The 21,442-nt window shown below is 53.3% G+C and overlaps 7 protein-coding genes across 7 annotated transcripts; all 7 read right to left on the bottom strand.

Moving 5' to 3' along the window:
• Window positions 1-336: 336 nt before the first annotated feature.
• On the bottom strand, window positions 337-2,367 carry A1O1_02963 (uncharacterized protein; the record flags this gene model as incomplete). The annotated part of the gene is made up of 1 exon (XM_007723871.1): window positions 337-2,367. The coding sequence occupies one exon, from the start codon at window positions 2,365-2,367 to the stop codon at window positions 337-339; it is 2,031 nt and encodes a 676-aa protein (XP_007722061.1).
• Window positions 2,368-2,845: 478 nt separating this feature from the next.
• On the bottom strand, window positions 2,846-4,018 carry A1O1_02962 (uncharacterized protein; the record flags this gene model as incomplete). The annotated part of the gene is made up of 2 exons (XM_007723870.1): window positions 2,846-3,276; window positions 3,361-4,018. The coding sequence occupies 2 exons, from the start codon at window positions 4,016-4,018 to the stop codon at window positions 2,846-2,848; spliced, it is 1,089 nt and encodes a 362-aa protein (XP_007722060.1).
• A 1,852-nt stretch (window positions 4,019-5,870) lies between these two features.
• On the bottom strand, window positions 5,871-8,168 carry A1O1_02961 (pre-mRNA-splicing factor ATP-dependent RNA helicase PRP43; the record flags this gene model as incomplete). The annotated part of the gene is made up of 1 exon (XM_007723869.1): window positions 5,871-8,168. One exon carries the CDS (start codon window positions 8,166-8,168, stop codon window positions 5,871-5,873), a length of 2,298 nt encoding a protein of 765 aa, XP_007722059.1.
• Window positions 8,169-8,537: 369 nt separating this feature from the next.
• Window positions 8,538-9,657, bottom strand: A1O1_02960 (uncharacterized protein; the record flags this gene model as incomplete). The annotated part of the gene is made up of 3 exons (XM_007723868.1): window positions 8,538-9,129; window positions 9,202-9,472; window positions 9,552-9,657. The coding sequence occupies 3 exons, from the start codon at window positions 9,655-9,657 to the stop codon at window positions 8,538-8,540; spliced, it is 969 nt and encodes a 322-aa protein (XP_007722058.1).
• A 1,466-nt stretch (window positions 9,658-11,123) lies between these two features.
• Window positions 11,124-12,733, bottom strand: A1O1_02959 (uncharacterized protein; the record flags this gene model as incomplete). Its single annotated transcript, XM_007723867.1, has 2 exons — window positions 11,124-12,264; window positions 12,315-12,733. 2 exons carry the CDS (start codon window positions 12,731-12,733, stop codon window positions 11,124-11,126), a joined length of 1,560 nt encoding a protein of 519 aa, XP_007722057.1.
• A 1,816-nt stretch (window positions 12,734-14,549) lies between these two features.
• Window positions 14,550-17,187, bottom strand: A1O1_02958 (uncharacterized protein; the record flags this gene model as incomplete). The annotated part of the gene is made up of 2 exons (XM_007723866.1): window positions 14,550-16,908; window positions 17,018-17,187. The coding sequence occupies 2 exons, from the start codon at window positions 17,185-17,187 to the stop codon at window positions 14,550-14,552; spliced, it is 2,529 nt and encodes an 842-aa protein (XP_007722056.1).
• A 1,643-nt stretch (window positions 17,188-18,830) lies between these two features.
• A1O1_02957 (alcohol dehydrogenase) lies at window positions 18,831-21,068 on the bottom strand (the record flags this gene model as incomplete). The annotated part of the gene is made up of 5 exons (XM_007723865.1): window positions 18,831-19,034; window positions 19,249-19,817; window positions 20,109-20,309; window positions 20,458-20,497; window positions 20,862-21,068. 5 exons carry the CDS (start codon window positions 21,066-21,068, stop codon window positions 18,831-18,833), a joined length of 1,221 nt encoding a protein of 406 aa, XP_007722055.1.
• Window positions 21,069-21,442: the final 374 nt, after the last annotated feature.

The raw sequence follows: 21,442 nt of genomic DNA, 5'->3' as shown, positions 1-21,442 counted from the left end.
ATTTACCGCCTATTGTGACTATTCCTCCCTTCCAGGCTCGGCGTCGACCACACAAGTAGGTATTGTTTCTAATTTGCGCCAATAGTGATGACCATATAACATACATACCTGGTAGCGAGAGGAAAGGGAACGGGAAAGGGAAAGGGAAAGGGAGCAGCTCTTGAAGAATAGCTAGGTAGCTGTCCAGTTCTAGAACATCAGGTAAATATCCATTCTCTTGCTATCCCCTGTATTAATACATCCACCCTCACCCGAGTTTGATATAAGGTAATTTATCTACCTGCCTCTACTATCCATGGCCACCTGGGATCCAGCTGATCCAGTTTTTCGGTCGGTTCAATTCGGCACCCGATTCAAGAAACACACTCCCTCGACATGTCCCGTCTGTGGAAAGAAATCGAACCCTCTCAGACTCTCAATCTCGTATCTCCATTGAGGTCTAGGTCTAGCGGTGGCACCACCAAGAATCTTCCCATGTCCTCCGGGTTGTTTCTCATCTCCACCTCCTTGGGGTTTGACTTCATCAAACCCCGAAACCAACATGCCTACATCCCTCGCCTGGGTGTGCACATTGCAACTGACATAGACGACGCGCCGGGCGCCAAAGACACACAGCTGGCGGAGGAAATCCACACTGGCGCCCTTGCGCGGCGGGTCGATCACGACGGCCGTCTGGTCCGGCGGAAAGGGGACGTCGGCGAAGATGTATTCGGCGTCCGCGGCGATGAAGCCGGCGTTGGGGATGGCGTTGGCGGTGGCGTTGTGGCGCGCGGCTTCGACGCCTTGGACGTCGATGTCGATGCCGAGCACGGACGAGAAGAGCGGCGACAGACATACTGCGAAGAGGCCGCTGCCGCAGTAGGCGTCGAGGAGATATTTGATGGGTGGGGTTTTGGTAGAAGGAGTGCTGGGAGAGGTGGTGGGAGAGGTTATTGTAGGATTCTTGTTGGCCGTCTCAGTGTCATTGCTGTTGCTGTTGTTATTGTCATTGCTAGTAGTGTCGTCCTCCTCTCGTGGCAGACAATTCTCCCGCACATAGCGGATGAAGGAAAGCAGGATGGAATTGTTGTTCTGGAAGAAGGAATTGGCGCGACTCTCAAACACAAATTCCCCGACGTGTTCGGTCGTCCAGTCCGTCCCGGTCGACGTGTATGTTTTGATGTCCTTGTATGTGTCGTAGGTGTAGATGATCTCGGGCGAACCGCTGCTTCGTCTGCGACGTCGGACCGAGAGCGGTTTGGGGGCGGGTAGGGTCAGGGGCGAAGGAGCCGAATTGTGAGAGGCGATGTAGGCTTCTAGTCGTGACACGGAGTTCAAGTCCTCGTTCTTTGATGCCACTGACTCGCTGTTCGGTTCGGTCTGAACGGTCTGATCTGGCTTGCTGGTCAGACCAGCATCACGATTCGCTGCTGAATCACCGATATTCTGAGCCATAGTATCATCGTTTCGAGTAGCTTCACTCCCATTCTTCTCTGTATCGGACTGGATCGGTTTCCGTGACGTCGACTCGCGCAGCAGAATCGTCGCACCAGCCTTCCTCTTCCGAAACGTCTGATACACCTTCTTGCGCTCAATAGGGAATCCCTCATTCAAGATCGGCGTGCCGATCGGACACTGCTCGATATCCAGCACGCGGCGAGTCCCCTTCATCCCAAACCCGATGGCAGGTAGGGTCTTGTCGTCGGCCCCCTTGGGCGGCTTGTCGTAATGCGGCGTCAGTTTCGTGCGGTAGCCATACTGCAGCGGCGACCCGACCGTCTCACCGACGGGCGGGATACGCGACGGATCCAGGTTGGAGAAATACTTGAACGCCTTCTCCACGATCGTCTTCTTGTGTCGCAGCTGGTCCTCGTACGACATCATCTGGAGTTGACAGCCGGAGCAGACGGTGAAATACTTGCAGCCCGGCGTCACGCCTTCACGTTGGGCAGACGGCCGAAGGACCTGGATGAAATCCAGGTGCGTGAACAGAGGATTGGGCTTTTGCGGAAATGTCTTGGCCAGAACCCGGTCTCCGGGGATGGAGAAGGGCACGACGTAGACATGGTTCTTGTCGGCCGAGTAGGCCAGGCCGTCGCCGGTGGAGGAAAGCTGTTCGATTTCGAGTTCTAGTTCGGTCTGGGGCGGAGGGGGAGTATATTGAGATTGCTCTTCAGGAGGTTGGGTTGATTGTGGATTTGGGGTTTGTTCTGCTGATCTGTCGCCATTGGTTACGTCCGTGTCTGCTTCGTGTTGGTGTTGGTGTTGGTGTTCCTGTCGTTGGCCCAGGAGTGACAGTGCTTCGAACGTCAAGACTTCGGTCGGCGTGCCTTCGCTCAACAGCTTTTGAGCAGCCAGTTTCTGGCGCTTGGATGGAACGGCGGTCATCCTCATCTTTTGCATTATGTGGTTTGCTATCGCAACGGCATTGTAGTCCGTGAAGGGTAGGAACTTTTTTAATGAAAACCCTGTCGTTGGTTGTCGTCGACCATGGAAGAGTCGTGAATGAAAACTTGCTTTCAAGGGGCAGGTCGAGAAAACAGGAAAAACCGAGATTCGCTTGCAAAGTGGCCGGCTATACAACATCGGGCGCTGTCGACTAGCTGCTCATGGTATCACTCGGGGTCGTGTTCTAAACAGTCTCTTCTACAAACACAAGGCGAGTTTCATTACAGAAAATATACGGTCACGTGGAGACATGTCGTTGTTCTGTCCAATCAGATAAGGTCGATTAGACTAGATCAAAGAGATCTGGCAGATTAGATCTTGAAGATTAGATCTGGCGGTATGAAACCCCCTGTCTCTCAAGTAGTATTACTCTGTAGGCTCATCATGTCCAAGAAAGTGCCTCGATCCTATCTACCACTCAAACCTCCGAATCCCTAGATCCAGTCGATGTCCTAGATGGACTCCTGGAAAGCTGTGTTCTTAGATGCCCCATTCGTGGACTATTCCGGAGTCGCGATGTTCGATTAGTATGATTCATCTTCGCCTGATCCGACCTCGACTCCAAGAGCGGACTTGTAGCTCCCACATCAGGTGCACCCATAGACAGGCGTTCAGACGACGCCAGCTCGACAGGACGACCATCAAGAAGCTGAAACGGGGTCCTCGACTTGCTGCGCCGATTGAACTGTTCTGGCGTCAAGCCCAGGCCCATGATCTCTTGTGGTTCCGTGGTCTCTTGGTTCTGTTGGGTCCCCACCGAGGTATATGTAGGTGCAGGGGACGACGGGCTGTGCGAAGAGGATGACAGATGTGCGGCCATCTTGGTGTAGTTCGGCACAGGGGTCAAGACTGTCAAGTGGTTCAGCAATTAGTGATAACGTTCTTCATTCATTCGCAATCCTTCCGTATCAATGTTTTGGATGGATGACTCACCAGTCGCACCACCGGCGTCTTGGTAATAGCCTTTATGTTCGTGCGAGGGTGTTGCGTCGTTCGCGGCGGCACGCTTTGCTCTCCGTCGTCGGAGACAGCAATACAAAGCGAACCCGATGACTGCCATCAACAAAACTCCGCCGCCAACAGTGCCGCCTGCTATGGCTGCTGTGTTCGGCTTGGAAGTCGTTATCTGCTGGACGGGCTTCGCAGCGGTCGATGTCGTTGAGGCAGCGCCAGAGACGCCGGTCGGAGCGGCCGTCGCCACGGACGATGGGACCGTGAATGTCGAGCTTCCGGCAACAGCGACGGTGTGAAGCGCAGCCGCTCGTAGATCAGAGGCAGGGCAGCCTTGGCCGTTGCATGGATTGCTCTCGCAACAGCCTTGGAAGGCGATCGAGTTGTCGGCACAGGTATACCATAAGCCTCCGTAGGGACAAGAATGGTTCGGATAGTCGGGAGCTGGGGTCGTGATGGAGCCAAAGCCCATGGGATAGAGATTGTCTGCTGGGCACATCTGGCCGGAGCATGGATTGCTGGAACAGCATCCTATGAAAGTGGGATAGTTGATGTCCTGGCACTTCCACCACTCGCCTCCGACCGGACACGACTCGTAGTCCGAGTCATCGAAGGTATCTTGTCGTCGTAAGTGAACCATGTCGAGGTTTGTTGTTTGTTTCTTGTTCAGCTCGATACCCGACACTGACAGTCTGACTCGAGTTCAAGCCGCTGTCGCTCACAATCAATCAAAGCGATTCGATGGGAGAAGAGGGCGATCCAATCTCCGCCGAGATTGTGTGCAAGAAGACAAGACAAGCACAAGTACAAGTCTCCACGGCTCGAGAAAGAAGAAACGGACTTGGTCGCAGAACAGAATGGTCCTATACTCGTAAAAGCACCACCAACCGAAGCGTATCACTCAACGTTTCGATCGACAAGCAAACAATATCTTTGCGACGAGCAAACAACGTGCAGTGTGCAGATGCCAGAGGATACTAGCAGCAGCCGAACTTGGAGATTGGAATCAGAGTGAATTCCGTGCAAAGCTCACCAGAATAAGCTACAAGACAGAAGGAGAAGGATAAGAGAGGAAGAACCCCACAACCAAGCCCAACCCTTACCATCATCGAAAGACAACTCTTCAGGCCCCATGGCCATCGTGGGAGACGTGGTGGCGATGCCGTCGGGCCTGAAAGACAAGTCCCATGCCAAGGTCGACGAACATGTCGGCTGTAAGCTGGATTCAGGCTTGCACCTACCTGAGGCTAGGGTTATAGACCCTGGGAAGATGCCCGACATCCTGGATTGAGAACCGGGGCGTAGGCTAGATTTAGACCTGTATCACACAGATGTGTACAGAAACCCTGTCGTGAGAATCGGTCTCACTTCGGACTCCGTGGTCGGGCAGGCCAGTGCGTGGGCTGGTCTGGTCTGGTTTTGTTGATTCGTAGACCTGTGTGTGTGTGTGTGTCTGAATAGGATAGATAGAGATACCTGTTAGTAGGTCAAGTACTAGGTAAGTAGGTAGATAGATAGATAAGCCAGCCATGTCGGACTGGACGCCTCCCGACGCTGAAGCCCAACGGCTGAAATGAACCTGAACGAAAACCTCTAGACTTGGAGCTTGGCAAGACATGCTAGTGGTATTAGGTTCCGGGCCGAAAATGAACACAGGGATGGTAAGTGTAATAGTAGCGAAAGCCTGAGAGAGGCTGAAGAGGCTGAGCAAAAGGGTGTGGGCGGGAGAAAAGAGACAAGATAAAGACAAGAGGATCCAATAAGGATATATGTATGTGCTTCACTGACCAATAAAGGGGCCATGCAACAAGTTAGCGTCTGGTCCGTTTTAGAATCGTGTCTGTGATACTGAGGTACTTGTCAAGATATGTCTTTGAAGTGGTGATCGGAGAGGAGTAGTAGTAGTAAGAAGAGAGGTAGTAGTAAGAGAAGCTGATGCAATGTTTGAAATGCTCTACCACTCACAGTATGGAGGAGATGACATCCTCGGAATAATACTATTGAAGGTACTAGGAGTAGGATGCCATCATGAGCAGAACCCATCCATACTCTAGGAGTCTGTCTATCTCCATCCATTCCACCAGCATGATCTGGGACCGGGATGGGTCGAACGAATCCTTTCCAGGCCCCCTTCGCCTTGTGGCCCCTCAACATCCATCGAACTGATCCTCGTCTAGCCTGGGGACTAACCTGGGGACTGCTGACCGACGCGGACCGGGACACAGACAGGCAAGGACACCTGCTCTCCTGCGGTGACAGCTGTTCGCGAGGACCGGTGTACGGGTTCGAGAAGACCGCGACCAGGACATGTGCCGGCCTCGATTGGAATTTGAAACCCCATGAACGGTTGCTCCCCACATGCAGAAAGATGCCACTCTCCCATTCCATACTAGTTATGTGGACGCTCGTATCCCAGCCCTCACAGAGACAGAACAGAACTAGACACCCAAAATCTAGGTAGTCCGGCCTCTCCCGTCCAGACCAGACTAGACTTATCGGGCCCCCTTCATCTTCTGTCGTCGAGCCATTCTCTCCACTATTCGCTGCAACGCGGTCCTGACTTCGCCCTTGGGGAAACTGTCAATGTCGTAATATCCCGGCGCAATGTCGAACAACCACTCGCCGCGCACCGCGGTGACGGTGCGGATGTAATTTTTGCTGGTGAGCACAAACTCGTTGTACAGCACCCACTCACTCTCCTGGCCCAGGACCGTGCTCGGGTGCAGAAGAACGGTCTGGTTGTCTTTGACGGTCGTGTAGGTCTTGCCGTTGGCCTCCTTCTTGGCCACTTGCATGAAGAAGCCCGACACCAGGGCGCGTCGGATGTTGTCGTAGTACTTCTTGTCCTCGAAAGGTGTTGACATCAGCTCCAGTTCTTCGCGCTCCATGATGCGTTTGAGCTGCAGACGCACATTGTCGGCCGACTGTAGAGCCCGCAGACTGAGGAAGTGATCGTGACACCATTGTCTCGGATTCGCCTGCGCTTCGGGTCCCTTGAAGGCGTGATACACGTTGAGCAAGGTCAGATGATCGCCGTCCGGATGGGCGAACAGATTCTTCATCTCGTCTGCACGCTTACGCGCCGATGCCGGGCGGACAAAGACTTGAGGCACCGAAAGCAAAGCTGTCAAGCTCAGAATCTCGTTCGAGCAGTAGAACTCCGGGGACGAGATCAGCATCACCGCCAGTGCAGGATCCAGAGGGAACTCGGACGCCAATCGGCCCATGGTCGTCAAGTTGCCGTCGTCGTCTAAACAGGCAAGGTAGTTCAATTCTTCCAGCGCCCGCATCAACGTTTCTGGAGCGGGAGGATCCATCAGGTCGAAATGCACCAGATCGTCAACGCCCAGTTTCTTCAACTCCAAGACCGTGGATGACAGATTGGACCGCAGAATCTCGGGATAGGTTTGCTCGATTAGTTCTTTCTTGAATGCTCCTTCGGTGTACAGTCTGAAACACTTTCCGGGCCGGGTACGGCCCGCACGACCGGCTCTCTGTTGCGCCGAAGCCTTGGAGATTGGCGACACAAGTAAAGACTCGACACGGATGCGAGGGTTGTAGACCTTCTGTTTGGAGAATCCCGGGTCGACCACGTAGACGATTCCGTCGATGGTCAAAGACGTCTCGGCGATGTTGGTGGCAACGATACATTTCCGTCCCGGTCTACCGCCAGGTCGTCGCGGAGGTGGTGCGGGCTCGAAGATCTTTTGCTGCTGAGCAGGAGGCAAAGTTCCGTACAGAGGATAGACTTTCATCGGCCCAGCATCAGCTTCACGGATCATCTCATCTGCCTCGAGAGAGATCTTGCGGCATGCGTCCTCGATCTCTTCTTCTCCCGTCAAAAACAACAGAATATCACCCTCCGCCTCGGTCGCGTGTATCTGAAGAACAGTCCTGATGGCCGCTTCGACGTAGTCTCGCTCCGGTTCTGGAGTGTAGAAGATCTCGACGGGATGAGTGCGTCCAGGCACTGCCAACAGTGGCGCGTCGTTGAAGTAGCGCTGGAACTTCTGAGCATCCAACGTTGCAGACATGATGATCAATTTCAAGTCCGGTCTGCGTAGTACCACCTCCTTCAGAAGCGCCATCAGCACATCCGTGGCCAGGGTCCGCTCGTGGGCCTCGTCCAGGATGATGGTGCTGTATCTCTTCAACTCGTGGTCGTTCATGGCCTCTCTCAGAAGCATTCCATCCGTCATGTATTTGAGGACTGTCTTTTGGCTCGTCATGTCCTCGAATCGAATGCTGTACCCGACTTCCTCGCCGAGTTTGACGTCCATCTCTTGCGCAACACGCTCGGCTACCGACATGGCAGCCACTCGTCGGGGTTGGGTACATGCAACTATCTTGCCTGCCTGCTGCGGCAAGTCGTCGTACAGCACGAACTGGGGAATCTGGGTGGTCTTTCCGGAACCCGTTTCTCCGACGAAGACGAGAATCTGCGATTTCTGGTACAATCGGAGGAATTCGTCTCGCTGTGCATGCACAGGGAGGTCTCGTCTGGATCGCAGAATTGAAAAGTATCGCTCGGATAGAGGCCGTCCTGTGAACGGATTAACCTTGCCATCTTCGGCGGCTTGGGCCATGGCAGCAGTCGTCTGGTGGCGGGGGAATTTCGCCAGAGGGCTATCACTCTGGTTGGGAGGCGTGGCATAACCGTTCGCATAGCCATTCGACTCGTTGTCATGCCAGTGAGCGAGGTAGGGATTGTCTTGAGGATTCATATCGCCAGTCGTCTTCTGGCGCTTTGCTGGCGCACCGTCGGGATTCTCTGAATGTTTGCCTGCCATGCCGTGCAAAGGCGGATGATGAAATGATATGAGTTGAGGAGCAGCGCCCGCCAAGCAAACCTGCTGCGAGAAGTGGTCTGTCTGTGACCGCGCCGCGGACGCGAAAGGCGCAGAATGAATTAGACGCCGGTCTTGTCTATGTTGTTGTAGAACGTGAACACTTGAAGCGCTCTGTCAATGAACGTTCAACTCGCAGACGAAAAAAATATCGGACTCGATTTCGGCCGTCCATGGTGTCTGCTCCACCCTATGAAACCGGCGAATCATTCTAACGTGATATGCACTATCAACAACGAGGCTGGCAAGGTGGTTACACATTTCTCAGGGGAAGTCATAGCATACCTAGGTATCTTCATCATCGTTATAGGACTACTCAAATGGATTTGGCTCCAGCTTCTCCTTACAGACCGTCTTCCCATCAACAACATAAAGACGTGGAATACCTGTCGGCGGCGGCTTCGCTTCCGGCTCCTGTCTTCTCGGTCGCCACGTCGCTGCTCGTTGCTTGTCCAGATCCCCTCCGCCCATACCACTGAACGGACATTTGCTCTGTTCATTGCTCAAACTGATCTGCTCAATCGACCGGCCGAGACTCGTGGTGCTTTTCTCCGAAGTCATGGATGAAGCGTCGACTAAACCACTGTCCTCGCTTCCACTGCCCAACACTCTCCTGCCGTGCATGTACCCTTCCGGTTCGCGTGCTTCAGCTTGAATCTCCTCGTCGTCAACCGCGTCGGCAAATTCTTTGCCGTCATCGACATGCCATTTGGCCATCAGATCATTCTGAATCCAAATGACCTTGCCGATTGCTCTGACGATGGCGATCTTCTGCGTCAGGTCGAGTCGCGGATGGGAGAGGATCGCTTCGGTCATGGCGTCCTGGATATACCCCAGACAGGCACCCAGGAAGATATAGTCCACGTGTAGCGGGTTTCGACGACCTTGGCCAACGTGCATTAACCTATTCATTTGTTGATTGTCAGTCTCTCTCCTTTGTTTCGGCAGTCGATGAGAAGAGGCCACTTCCACCTACCCAACTTTATCCAAGTACTGCCAATATTCCATCTTGCTGGGATCGGAGTTGAGTTTCGTGAGGTACCACCTCAGGAACATCTTCCGGTGTCTGATCTGTGCATCGTCTTCTTTGATCCACCGGTCTGGATTCTCCTCGTTGCGGCTGTCTCGTGTGCTGAAGACTCGGGCAGTGATGTCGTGTTTCAGCAGTTTTTTGTAGACCATGTTGACGATGGCCGGGATGATGGCTTTGATGTATTTCTGTCCATCGATCAGAGCGACAACGTCGTCTGGAACACTTGCACGTCAGTATAACTGTCATCTGGTAACACTGACAAAAACATTAGTAGGCTGGAAGGGACTACTAACCTGCTCCAAACTCGAGGAATTGTTGAAGATACCGGATCCTGACGGGGAGCGAAGTATAAAGCTCTTTCCGGTCCACATGTTCCATTCCCTTTGGTACGTCCGCCATTTTGGCCGTCTGGTCTTCGATTTGTTCATGCAAGGGGTGGTGATCAGGGCTGTGTATCCTCTGGTGCCGTACGACTCCGTCCAAGCCAGGATGATTTCCGCGAACTCGATTTGCTCTGACTCGATGTCAGTACCAACCAGCTCAGACACCAACAGCAGCAGTGACCACTCCACACATGAGTCGAGGATGGTTCTGAAATATAGTCCGTGCCAGACCCAGCAGTTCCCGAATACCCTGCTGGACCCTCTTGTAACAAAGACCAAGACGACGCCATCATCAGGACCCTATCCTCCCTGACCTGACCTAGCCGGGATGTTGTTTGGGGGCGTAGTCCCACTCTCCCCGTGTAAAGTGGTCTGACCATCGTGATCTGCCTTGTATGAAACATGTTTCGGTACGCGAATCCCGCCGCCTCGAAGCTCAAGCATGACACCACCCTCGAGAAGATCATCGGCACCATCCCCGTCGTTCCGATACTTTTTTTTTCGTTGGGCTTGCCTCTAGCGAACAACGAATCCATCAAGCCAGGCTAGCGGTCCGCAGATGGAGGCCAGAAGGTTCCGACGATGGCGTTTGAGTGATCTTTTGTGGACTATCGGTCAAGCCCAGTGGTGGCTCTGGCTCGCCATACCACGTTTGCAATGCAGCCATACTATATTGATTGTTCTTCTTGGAAAATAAAGTGTGCAGTTAGAACTATCGTTTTCTCCCAAGCGTGCAATCTCCCTCCCCAAAGCCCAGATTCGTCGGAACAGGTTGTGGCTTCTTTTCTGCTTAGGTGACTATTGTAGCTACCCATCACAGCATGGGGATAAATAAGACAGTCTAAGAGCCTGTCAGATTCACGGTTCACGGCCCGGCCAGCTGCCGATCCCAGAAGGGACTGATGGATCGATCCATCGACTCGGAGGTCACCCGAACAGCCATTATGAACAGGTTGACTGCCTACCTACCTGTTTACAGGTGCAGTACGTACTCTGTAGCGTCTTGCCTTGCCGGGTGGTTTATGGAAGGGTCTCTGGCCGGGCTCAAGCATCTGCTTCTGCTGCGATGCTTGTTGCTGGCCAACTTACTCGACGGCGGCTTCAGATGGCAATGACCTACGAATCCAGTCTACCACACCAAGCCATTGAGAGCAAAGTAGCACTTTTGCAGATTTGATTCTTGTTTATTGAACGCATTCAGGACTGGTCTTCTTCCGAGACTCCGGGGTATCGTATGCTGCACGTGTGGTTGTTGGCCACTGTCCCTGGACCCAATCTCTGCAAAATCGTGGAAAAGCACCGCTTGAAACGCCTTGCTATGCTCTGATTTATGCATCGAGGTCGGGGCCTTGGAAACCTGTTTGCTTCATTCATCTAACATCCGTGCCGCTCCCATCCTTGGTTCAGCTGTGTCTGCAATTCTGCTGTGTGTCGTTTCTCATCCGATCATTTTGGTGGGAGTGCCGCCTTTGCATGGAACGTTCACTCCCCTGTCTCAATAAAGCGAGACCGCCACGGGCCATGGAACCAAGACTTCTTCTCGCCCCAGCCCCAGGTGCCTTGTGTGGCCGATTTTAGATCATCGACGTTCAGATAATCAACGCCTTCTTGAACCAATGTCCGCCACAGGTAGTCTCTCATTCCTCGGGGCCAGCTGGGCACCCCCCAGTATCGCACCTTCAGGCCTCGGGAGTGTGCTCCTGCAATCTGTTTGCGCATTCTGTCAATCTGGCCGTTTGACAATCGGCCTCGCCAAGGCCACCCAATACTGTCCTGGAAGGAGACCGATGCATAATATGAGTTGGCACGGGAATAGATGGCGGGGTTCAAGGGAGCTGACCCTGACAGACCTTGACCCTGATCCTCACAGTGCCGCTTGGTGGGAACAGAGCGAGTGCCCTGAAGTGAGGTGTCTTGTGAAGATGCAGGTGGATGTGCTCCTGGCGGAACCATGTCGGATAGTTTCTCCATGAGGGCCAAAGGAGCATCGAAGAACATATCCCGGTAATGTGGGCTCGCAACCACGGCGTGGAAAGGGGCATTTCCCGTGACCACGACGGTGATCGGCCCGTCGACTACATCGCTACCGTTGAAATAGGTGAGATAGCCCCTCTCCCGTAGAGGTTCGATTTCCGCAGAGACATATGGCCAAATGGCATGGCCCTCGTTCTTGAAATCGATCAGCAGGACGAGGGTCTCGGCTGGCTTCGTATCGAAGACACCGTTTGGAGGGGTGTCGATAGACGGATGGAATGAAGTGACAGGATTCTGGTGGTCCAAAATCTTCATCAGGGGGTCGATGTAGAGACTACGAAGAGTCCGTTCCGGAGCCAGAGCGGCCATGGAATGTCCGACATACAATTCTTCACCAACCAGCCACACATCAGCCTCGACCCCGGTGCAGCCGGCGTGCAGTGCAGAAAACAGAGGCTCTTTGCGCCAATAGTCATTGTGAGAATGGCAAGCGACAGGATGAACGTCAGCGGAGAAATCAGTGGGCCAGTGAGTTAGGTTGTCCGAGACACTTTCAGAGGCAGTCCAGGAACCCAATACGTCGTCCACTTCATCGGGAAAGAATGAAAGCAGGAGGCCGCATGACAAGGCAATGAATTCGAGAAGTCCCCTGCAGAGGTGTTAGCAGAAGTGTCGCACAATTGAAGCATGTCTGCTCACAGAAGCATCAGCGACAAGGCCAAAAGGCGTAGAACCTTCTTCAATGGGACGGTCCGGCGCGATTCGTATGAACTGCTGTCTCTGATATGCTCTGTGTACAGCACAATGCGTCCCCGTCTGTCCAAAGATGTCCACGAAGGGAGACTCTGTGTCCAGCGCCATGTAGGAAGAATAGCAGTTGCGATACGGTCAAAGGACGTGTCAGGGACAGTGTCAGGATTAGAGGCGATGGGTGATTTGGCAGTATCGAAATCGGCTTTGACGGCACATAGGTCATTGTAGGCTCCATTTTCGACGTCCGGGCTCTTGACATAGATCCGTTCCTGCGTCAAAAAAGGGACTGATTCGTGGCCATGAGGGGCTGCTCGGTCGACATTATTGCGGAGGTATTGGATAGCAGAGGACAAAAGACGAGGCATATCTTTTGGTGGCGCGGAGCCTGGAGCGCAGGCTGGTGAGGCTGGTGAGGCGGATGAGGCTTGACCGATTAGGGCGTATGATCGTGGTAGCGAGGGGCCGGGACCCGCGAGATGGAGATGGCGATGGTGTCGGACGGCTAAGGAGGCGTAATAGGGAGCGGGAGGGTCTCGCCTAGAGATCGGTTCCACCGGGCGCAGGCTGGAGGGTCAGGGTACAGACAGAACGACAGCGTCAGGAACTTCCTGTGTAACGCTGGCAACTTGAGTGATACTTTGGGTGTGCTCGTCTTTGGCGTCTACTATGGCACAACCGGTGATTGATTGTCGACCAGTGTGTCCATGTGTAGGTATTCGCGACGAGGGTATTGATCGGTTAAGTGGTTTTGCAACAGGCTGCGGAGGAGGGGCACTGATAGACGCGATACTGGTAGGTTGGGGGGTAGACGGCGACACAGTTCAGGCTGGCATGATGAACGAGACGTGACAATGCTGCGACAATGGTGGCTGACCAGGTTGATGAGCGATTGATCAAGTGAAAGAGAAGTGAAAGAATCAGAAGGATGCTGGATTGAGGCCAGCGTCCTCCCGCAGGATCTGTCACAGTCGACGAGGGATGCTGGTGAAGAGAGCGTCATGAGCAACGGAGACCAGCAACAGGCCTCGAGATGGACGGCAGAGTATATTTGAACATTTCCAGAAGCCTGCAATGGAAATGCTCTGTCACAGTCGTCGGCAACGGGAACTGTAAGGGATGGATGCATTGATTGATTGATCTTTCTCTTCCACCTCCATCACCACCACTACTATCGCACTAGGTTCAAGTTGTCTATTCAAAAAGTACCACGTCTAGCAAAGGAACTACTACCGAAGTGGTGGTCTCTGGACACCTGTATACACATTTTAAGTTCGGCTCCAAAATCTTGGTGAGCCCTGGAGGTCCCTAGGCTGCAAATGATGGGAGCAGGGGCCTTAATAGCGTCTTTAGACCCTTAAGAAGTCGGCTCATCGGGTGCTTGTTTTATTCAAGTTTAGGCGGGAGAGGCCTGGAGATGCCTCATTAGCTCCCCAAACCGCTCCCGCAGGTGCCCCTCCAAGTGCACTTCCAAGTTTTCCCACTTGAGATTGGTACCTCTATCTGTACTGGTTACCTGTCACTACTGTCATCCACTTCGTCTATCCCACATTCCCACCCGCTTATTTGCATCTTCGTCCTTTTCCCATTCATCCACCCACGGGTTGCTTCCACATGGGCTTCGCTCTCGCGTCTATTGGATTACTTGCATCCTCAGATCCCTGTCTTGTGCCCCGATGACCACCAACCCTGTGGCTTGAACAAGTGTCCGACTAACAAGACTAGGTGCTCATGGTTGTGATAGCAGAACCAACCACTTTATCACGCATATTGTTTGCCAGTCTAGCGACAAGCACTGACAAGATGCATCAGGACACCAGCGATAGACACTCCTCTCACCTCGTGTCCCCGTCCCAGGCTCATCGCCTCGCTCTGCTCTCTCTGTGTTCCATGGCTTGATCACTGCTATCGCCGCAACCTCTTCGATCCTGCTCGAGACTGCAAACGCCAAGGAAAACCCGGTCAGTATCTGCGTGGGAGAATGTAAAAGAGCACTGATCCATCGGCCTGGAGGACAAACACGGCATTGCATACCTAGTCTGCTGAAAAACTTGGAAGCTCACGACTGCCGAAGTTGGCTGTCGCTCGAGGCTCCATGTTCGGGTATCGGCGATTCAACGTGCGTCATTCAACCACGATTCGCGTCGGTGTAGCCCAGTTCTAACCACACCTTCTTCTGTCTATTCACCGTTGTCGTTCGTCCACATTGGGCAGTCTCTCATACCCGCTCCCCTGCACATGGCCTTCTGTCTCATCGACAGCGTCCGGTTGCAGCTCGCCGGTGTCTACAATGCCCCCAGGCTTCTCAGGCCTTACCATTTGGTCTTGTTGACCAAGCAAAGGTGAGATTCGGAGCCCTGCATCACGATCTCGAGGGCCTTCGTGCAAACCACTAGGTCTCCTGCCGACACGTGCAATCCATTCCTTAGTCGGAGCTAAACTGTCACCTTCATCTGGATATTGGATTGACCCGAGCAGTCGTCCCGATGACAAATGATAGAGGTAGTGTTGCACTCGTGCTGGCAGTCCTCTCCCAGAAAGGACAGAGACCAGAGCCGCCATCAAGACGACAAGAAACAGAAACAGGGCGAGGAATGCCGGGATCGCAAAGAGCCAATGGTATCGTATCTGCCGCTGATACACTGTCACAGGGACGACCGCGGAATTGCCGTCAGAGCCATTTGCAGTGTCGGCACGCTTCTGAAGGTTGGCTGGCAATGCAGAGCCGGAAGTCCAGCTTCGCGTGCCTATCAGCATGTTTGCCGCAAGATCGGTCCATATCAGATTTGGAATTTTCTTCATCGTCGCAGCCGAACTGGCCAGATCTCTCCACGTCGCGTACATGGCCATGTTTGTTGTACCTGTATAGTCCGCCATGTCACCGGCGCCCAATGTGTCTTGATACACGCCGGCCAGGACATCAGTCAAACCATCTGCTGCAGGCAAATTTTCTTGACCGGGGCTACTGCCCGACAGCAACCCTCCGTAACCAGGCAGATATAGATGAGGTGCTCGAATCGTGGAAAGATTGACCGAACTCTCAAGCTCTGGCGAGATAAGCCCCCAGAGTTGGGGTACATCAGCCAGTTCCATGTCTGGCGATTCCACACCCCAGAGCGGCATGGATTTGTTGTCTGAGTACGGCTTGTCGGTTACGTTGACCACTGTCAGCGCTTTCAGAGTATTTCCCGTCAAGCCAGTGGCGTTGTACCGGAACCGGACTTCTTTGATACTCGCCTTCATCGCAGAGGCACAACTGTACACCGACTGCGTCCACCAGGTCTCAGGTTCAAAGACGAGGCTCTTGGACCCATCCTTGCGCCGCGCAGCTCCAAAGATCATGCCGCACGCGACGTGGATGTTGGTGAGGTTGGCGAGATCCTTGCCTCCTGCACCGGCACAGATCAATGAGATGTCGCTGTAGTTGGCCGACGTGATGCCAAACGGATTGGAGTAGTTTGCCCCGGGGGTATCTGCCAGTGTGTAATTGGACAGGTATGCGTCAGGATCCAGCAACGACGACCACAAGCTGGTGATGTGGATGCCGTTCAGCTGCGCGCTTGACACTTGGTTTGTGGTGACCGGGTATCTGTCCCCTATCTTGGAATTGAGGTATCCAAAAGCATTTGGACTGGGCCGGGTGATGTTCATGACCAGCATGGTGTAAGCATTGACCATCCAGGCGGCCTTGTATGCTCGGCCTTGAAGATTCGGCTCCATTTGCGCATTGGTCACATCGACGAGCGGATATTCCGTGACCACGTTGGCAAAGCCGCCGTTATCAACCAGAGAGATGTTCGCCAGCTCTTTGCTATACAGACCCTGGTAGGGAATGCGGAACTCGATCGAGACATTGGTATCAACGCACGCCGTCTCGGGCTCGACCCAGAGGAGATCCTCCGTCCATTCCGCGCCGAGCGCCACGTCGCCCACTGGGACGGTATGATTGCGGAAGGCGATGCCCCCTGTGACAGTATCAACCACCAGCCCTTCGACGGGCTCTACAGCGGCATTCAAAACCATGTTCATCAGATATCGAAAGGCGTCGACAATGTATTTCCCGCCCAGAGTCCCTTGCTGTGTCTGAAACGAATACTGACGGGATTGGATATCGAAGAAACTCGACACCGGCTGTGGATGTTGCAAAAGACCGCTTTGGTACAGTTCGGCCAGCACGTGTGGGATACGCATGTCGTAGTCGTCATTGGTGATGTTCGCTTCCATGTAAGTGTCGTTGCCGGCGTATGAGATGGCGACCGTGGTCCCAGGACACTGCACGGGCAACAAGGCCCCGCACGTGCGTGTGAATCCAAGATCACTGCGCGGCGGTGTCCCGTAGCCCATTGGACCCGGGTCTTGCATGTACACGAATGCGACGGGTTGCGGTGTTTTTGAAGGCACTATCTCGTCGTGGAGTCCCAGGGGAGTCACCACGGCCGCCACGGTCACCACGCCCAGAGCAAGTGGCCGAATCCAGGTCAGCAGCCTGATTCGACGGTCGACTCCTGTGCCGGCAGCCGAGTCTGTGCGGAGGAAGAGTGGCCTGGAATTGTGGTGGCATGTTATATATGCTTGAGAAACTTGGGAGAGCCTGCATGCAATGATGGACGTGGCAGTCCTCGACATGGACTGGGGCTTGAGCAGAGACATACCACATGGAACTCAAGAGATTACGCTCCACCACTGACCAAGTGACTGTGCTGTGTTCATTCTGGAGAAGGCCGACCAGAACAACGATCATCGCATTGGGAATCAGGAACTGAAGCAAGAAGACCGCCGCGGCAATGATGCCAGAGATGTAGCCGATGGTCAGAGATGACATGTTGTGTTCGGATTGCCGACCCAACCCTCTGAATGGTTTGTCTCGTTTCGCGAACTCCCGAACTCGAATTTCGGGGCAACGATGATATTTGAGGTATACCTTTTCCGACGCCCACGGACGAGACGCAAAAGAAAGGCTATCACACAGAGACGATAGCCAGAATAAAACGAGGGAAGTAGGAAAGGAAGACCATGACCTTTGCACAACATAAATGTACAGAGTCAAAACATGTCCTCTGTATGCATTGGCCTCCAGTCACTTGCCATATCTGTCCAAGCACGATCAGGCATTGATTTCGAGTTTTCTCGACTGAGATGCAAAAGGCCGGTCGGTCTACGGCCTGTGGTTGCAAGGGACGAGCTCTGACGGCAAGGACTGGCTTGGATTGCTTGTGTGACAGGGCGGAAAAAAACCCCAAACACGTTGAAAGAGCGTCCAGTGCTCACAATGATGATTTGCCAATAGACCATTCATGCATGGTAGAGATGAGCCATACTTCGACGTTGCTTCGCCCAAGCCTTGGCCTTTTGGGGGCCAAACAGACCGTTGAAACCAAGGGGAAGATGGATGGTCACAGCATGGGCCACGTCGCGGGGAGAGCCAATCGAGGCCCAGACTTGTGTCTCTGTTGGCCAGACTGGCTGGTCGGGCAATCTGGGGGCCAGGAATGGGACGTTGATTGTGAAACTCGACCAGTGCGTATGACCTTCTTCCCCGGATCTGACTTGTCTTCGTCCTGGGCACACCTGATGCATCTTACACTGCTGCGGTCAAGCAAACGTGTCCTTGGTTTTCATGAAGAGCACGTCGTCAACTCGATATTATTGCTTCAGTCCGATGGAGGTTGAATGTCAACAACGCCTACCTGACCATCATGGCATGGCCATATCAGTGCCCGGAGCACTCGCGGTAGGTGGGTACCACCAGTAGGTCGAGTTACACAAGACATGAACGCTATTGTTCCACATCAAAAGTCGAACTTGTAACTTGGATGTCGAGTTGAAGTCTGGACTCAAGTTTGAATGGAGGTGATAACAGGCCAAGCCTCGACTGGCCAATCAGAACCCTGACAATTCAGCCTCGAGCAGCCCCTTTTTTACATTTCGTGGTGAATCCGAATACGAGCCCCCGGCGGCAAGCAACAACCACAAAGGTCACCCACCACTGGCAGAGCCGTTTTCAACCGTGTGGGAGGCAGGCCCGTAGCCGGCTATCTGTTGCGTTCTGGTCTATCATACATAATCTGCGGCCAGACCTTTGCTGGACACGAGTTCAATACAGTGCGCAGTCCAGGCACCTAAGGCAACATTGAGAACCTTGGTTTGATCTGACCTTTTGCATGGGGAAATATCGCTACGGTCAAGCAGCTACCGAGATATTAGGCCAAACCCAGGCCAAACCTGGACTGACTGTAGTCAACCACACGGTGCAGGAGTATCGAGTACGACTGTATAGAGAAAGAGAAAAGAATGGCTCCCTGGGCTCAGCTTGGTTCATTTGTGTTCCATACATGCATACAAACTTAGATTTGCAGCTAATAAATACCACCTTTTCCATCTCCACCGCACTCAAAAGCCGAAGGTCACCATTTCGGGTTGTAAAGCCCCTCCTAGGTTGGTATGTATATGGACAGATACAAACCCCTACAACGGCCCATTAGGATGAATCAAGACCTTAGTATATCCATCAATCCTCTTGTCGAACTTCTCATACGCAGTCTCTGCATCGTCGATGCCGATTTCATGACTGACCACAAACGACGGCTTGGCTTTGCCAGCGATGATCAAGTCCCTCAAGTATCTGTTATACTGCTTGACATTGCATTGACCCGTGGCGAGGGAGAGACCCTATACAAACAAGTCAGTTAGATGGTGTTTCTTTTTGATACTTCGCAGTCGTCTTGGAGCAACGGCAACGGCAACAGCACCCCGACCACCAGACCTTCCATCCATCTATGCAGACTCCAGATTTCAGATACCAGAGCCTGCAAACAGACTATGCCCTGATCCCCACCGAAACCCACACCACTTCAAGAACGGTCCGAGCAAGAATATCACGTACCTTTTCAAACAACTTCCCAAAACTCAAACTGATCATCCCCTTCCCACTGGCCTCGTCGGGCGCCCCGGGGTCAGTGGGAACATAAAGACCAGGTATGCCAAGTCCTCCACAAGGCCTCGTTGCTCTTATCATGGCCTCCAGCACTATATTAGGCTGTTCCTTCTTCCCGCCCGTGTCAACGGCTTGATACCCCACGGCGTCCACCGCGCGGTCAACCATATCGCCACCATTGGCTTTCAGGATCAGATCAACCGCATCTCCCTTGGAGAAGTCGATGGGCGTACATCCAATCTTCTCGGCCGCCGCTAGTCGCTCGGGAACTCTGTCCACCACAAACACGCGGCTCGCACCTCTCAGGACGGCCGAGTACGCTGCCATCAAGCCGACAGGGCCAGCACCCCAGACGGCGATGCTTTCACCTGGCTTGAAGCCGCTGAGAGTGACTCCGTGCCAGCCAGTTGGTAGAATGTCCGCCAGCAGAATAAAGTCGCTCTCGTGTTCTGTTCCGGGTGGGAGCTTGAGGGCGTTGAAGTCGGCGTAGGGGACGCGAATATATTGCGCCTGTCCGCCTGCAAAGGGGATATGATATGTTGTTAGCCATTTCAAGTCCTCCTCTCTTGAGAACTGAAGAGCTTCGTAGAGGGGGAGCATCATGGACGTTGGTGGTTTGGCTCGATTTGGAAAGAGAGTGGGTCGGGGTGGGGCGGAGCGGAGTGGAGCGCCAGAAAGGGAAGTGAAGATTGAAGGAAAGTCCTTCAACGGGTGTCCGTTCAAGAAGAGAAGTGTAAGGGGCAACCTCTTCAAAGGGTTCCGACGCCGGTAATAAAATCAGAACCGCTGTTTCTGTTCCTCTCACTTACCTCGATAAGGCCCCATGGCAACATATCCATACGCACCGCCCGCAAAGCCCGGGTTAACGCCTGTGCAGAACGCAGTCTTGCCTTCTTCACAGTTGCGGCAGCGGCCATCCGCAACGTTGAACGGCATGACTACTCGATCGCCCTTTTTGAGCAGGGTGACTCCAGCGCCGGTTTCTTCGACGATGCCCATGTTTTCGTGGCCTATCCGCGTTGCAGAGCAAGTAATGTCAGCAGCCAGCCTGAAGGGCTATTGCCATCAAGCATGGACATGGATTAGGCAAACCCCTAGACGAATTCATTTGAATTGCTCCATGAGGAAAGAAAGGTAGACCGGAGACCGTAGACGTACCAAAGGTGATTCCAGGTTCGGCTCCAGTTCGTCCTTCATACTGTATCACATTCACATGTTAGCACCGCCTTGAGGAAGTTTGTATTGGTAATGATGAGCGAAAGGAATCGTGATTCGGTAATCAGGCCAAAAGGGCGTGACAGGGAACCAGTCGAGCCATTTGACTCAGGAGAGCCCAAAGGCTCTGAGCAAGAGGAGAAGACCCGAAATTTGGGAACTCACCATATGCAAATCCGAACCACAGATAGCTATATCAATGCATATCACACGATCAGTCAGCCTTTCAAACCCTTCTGGATAAACACTCTGTTGCGCAGATGCCAGGACTGTGAAAGACGACAGATGTCCGAGATACCAGATTGCCATAATTGGCATCCTGACAGCCTTTATATCACCATGCTCACGCTGCTCGCATGGGACTCGAACTGGGGTTCAGACTCAAACTCACCAGCCGTTGTGACCTTGACCACCACATCATCAGGATGCTCGATAGCCGGCTTCGGCACCTCCTCGATCTTGACCTTGAACGGGCCCTGGTAGTTGACCGCCTTCATCTTGGTCGATCCTGATTCCGAACCATTCTGCGCAACTCGGACTTCGGTGGCGGACATTTTGCAAAGGTAGACAAATAGAAGATAACAACAAGTGTCTCTTGCCTCTGGTGGTCCTTCAGTGATAGTATTCGGTTATCACACAAATGTGCCAGGGCTTCAATTCAATGCTGAGATATCAAACACACAGGTGACAGCAGTCAACGTCGACCTGAGGTACGTAAAGAATCCTGAGGCTTGAGTATTCGATACCGGCAACAACACACACAAAAGTCTCGACTTGTTGTATGTATTCCTTATGATATGGATGGATTGGGGAAAACGGATTCAGTCAAAAAAAACCCAAAGCCAACGGACACTCCGTTCCTCTCACTTACTCTTTATATAGGCAAGGCAGTTGAGCTATCCGTCCGCTTCCATCCCATCCCATCCCG

This window comes from Capronia coronata, assembly GCF_000585585.1.
Source record: "Capronia coronata CBS 617.96 chromosome Unknown acBCG-supercont1.2, whole genome shotgun sequence".
Lineage (NCBI taxonomy): Eukaryota > Fungi > Ascomycota > Eurotiomycetes > Chaetothyriales > Herpotrichiellaceae > Capronia > Capronia coronata.
This window is presented reverse-complemented; position numbering and strand designations above follow the sequence as displayed.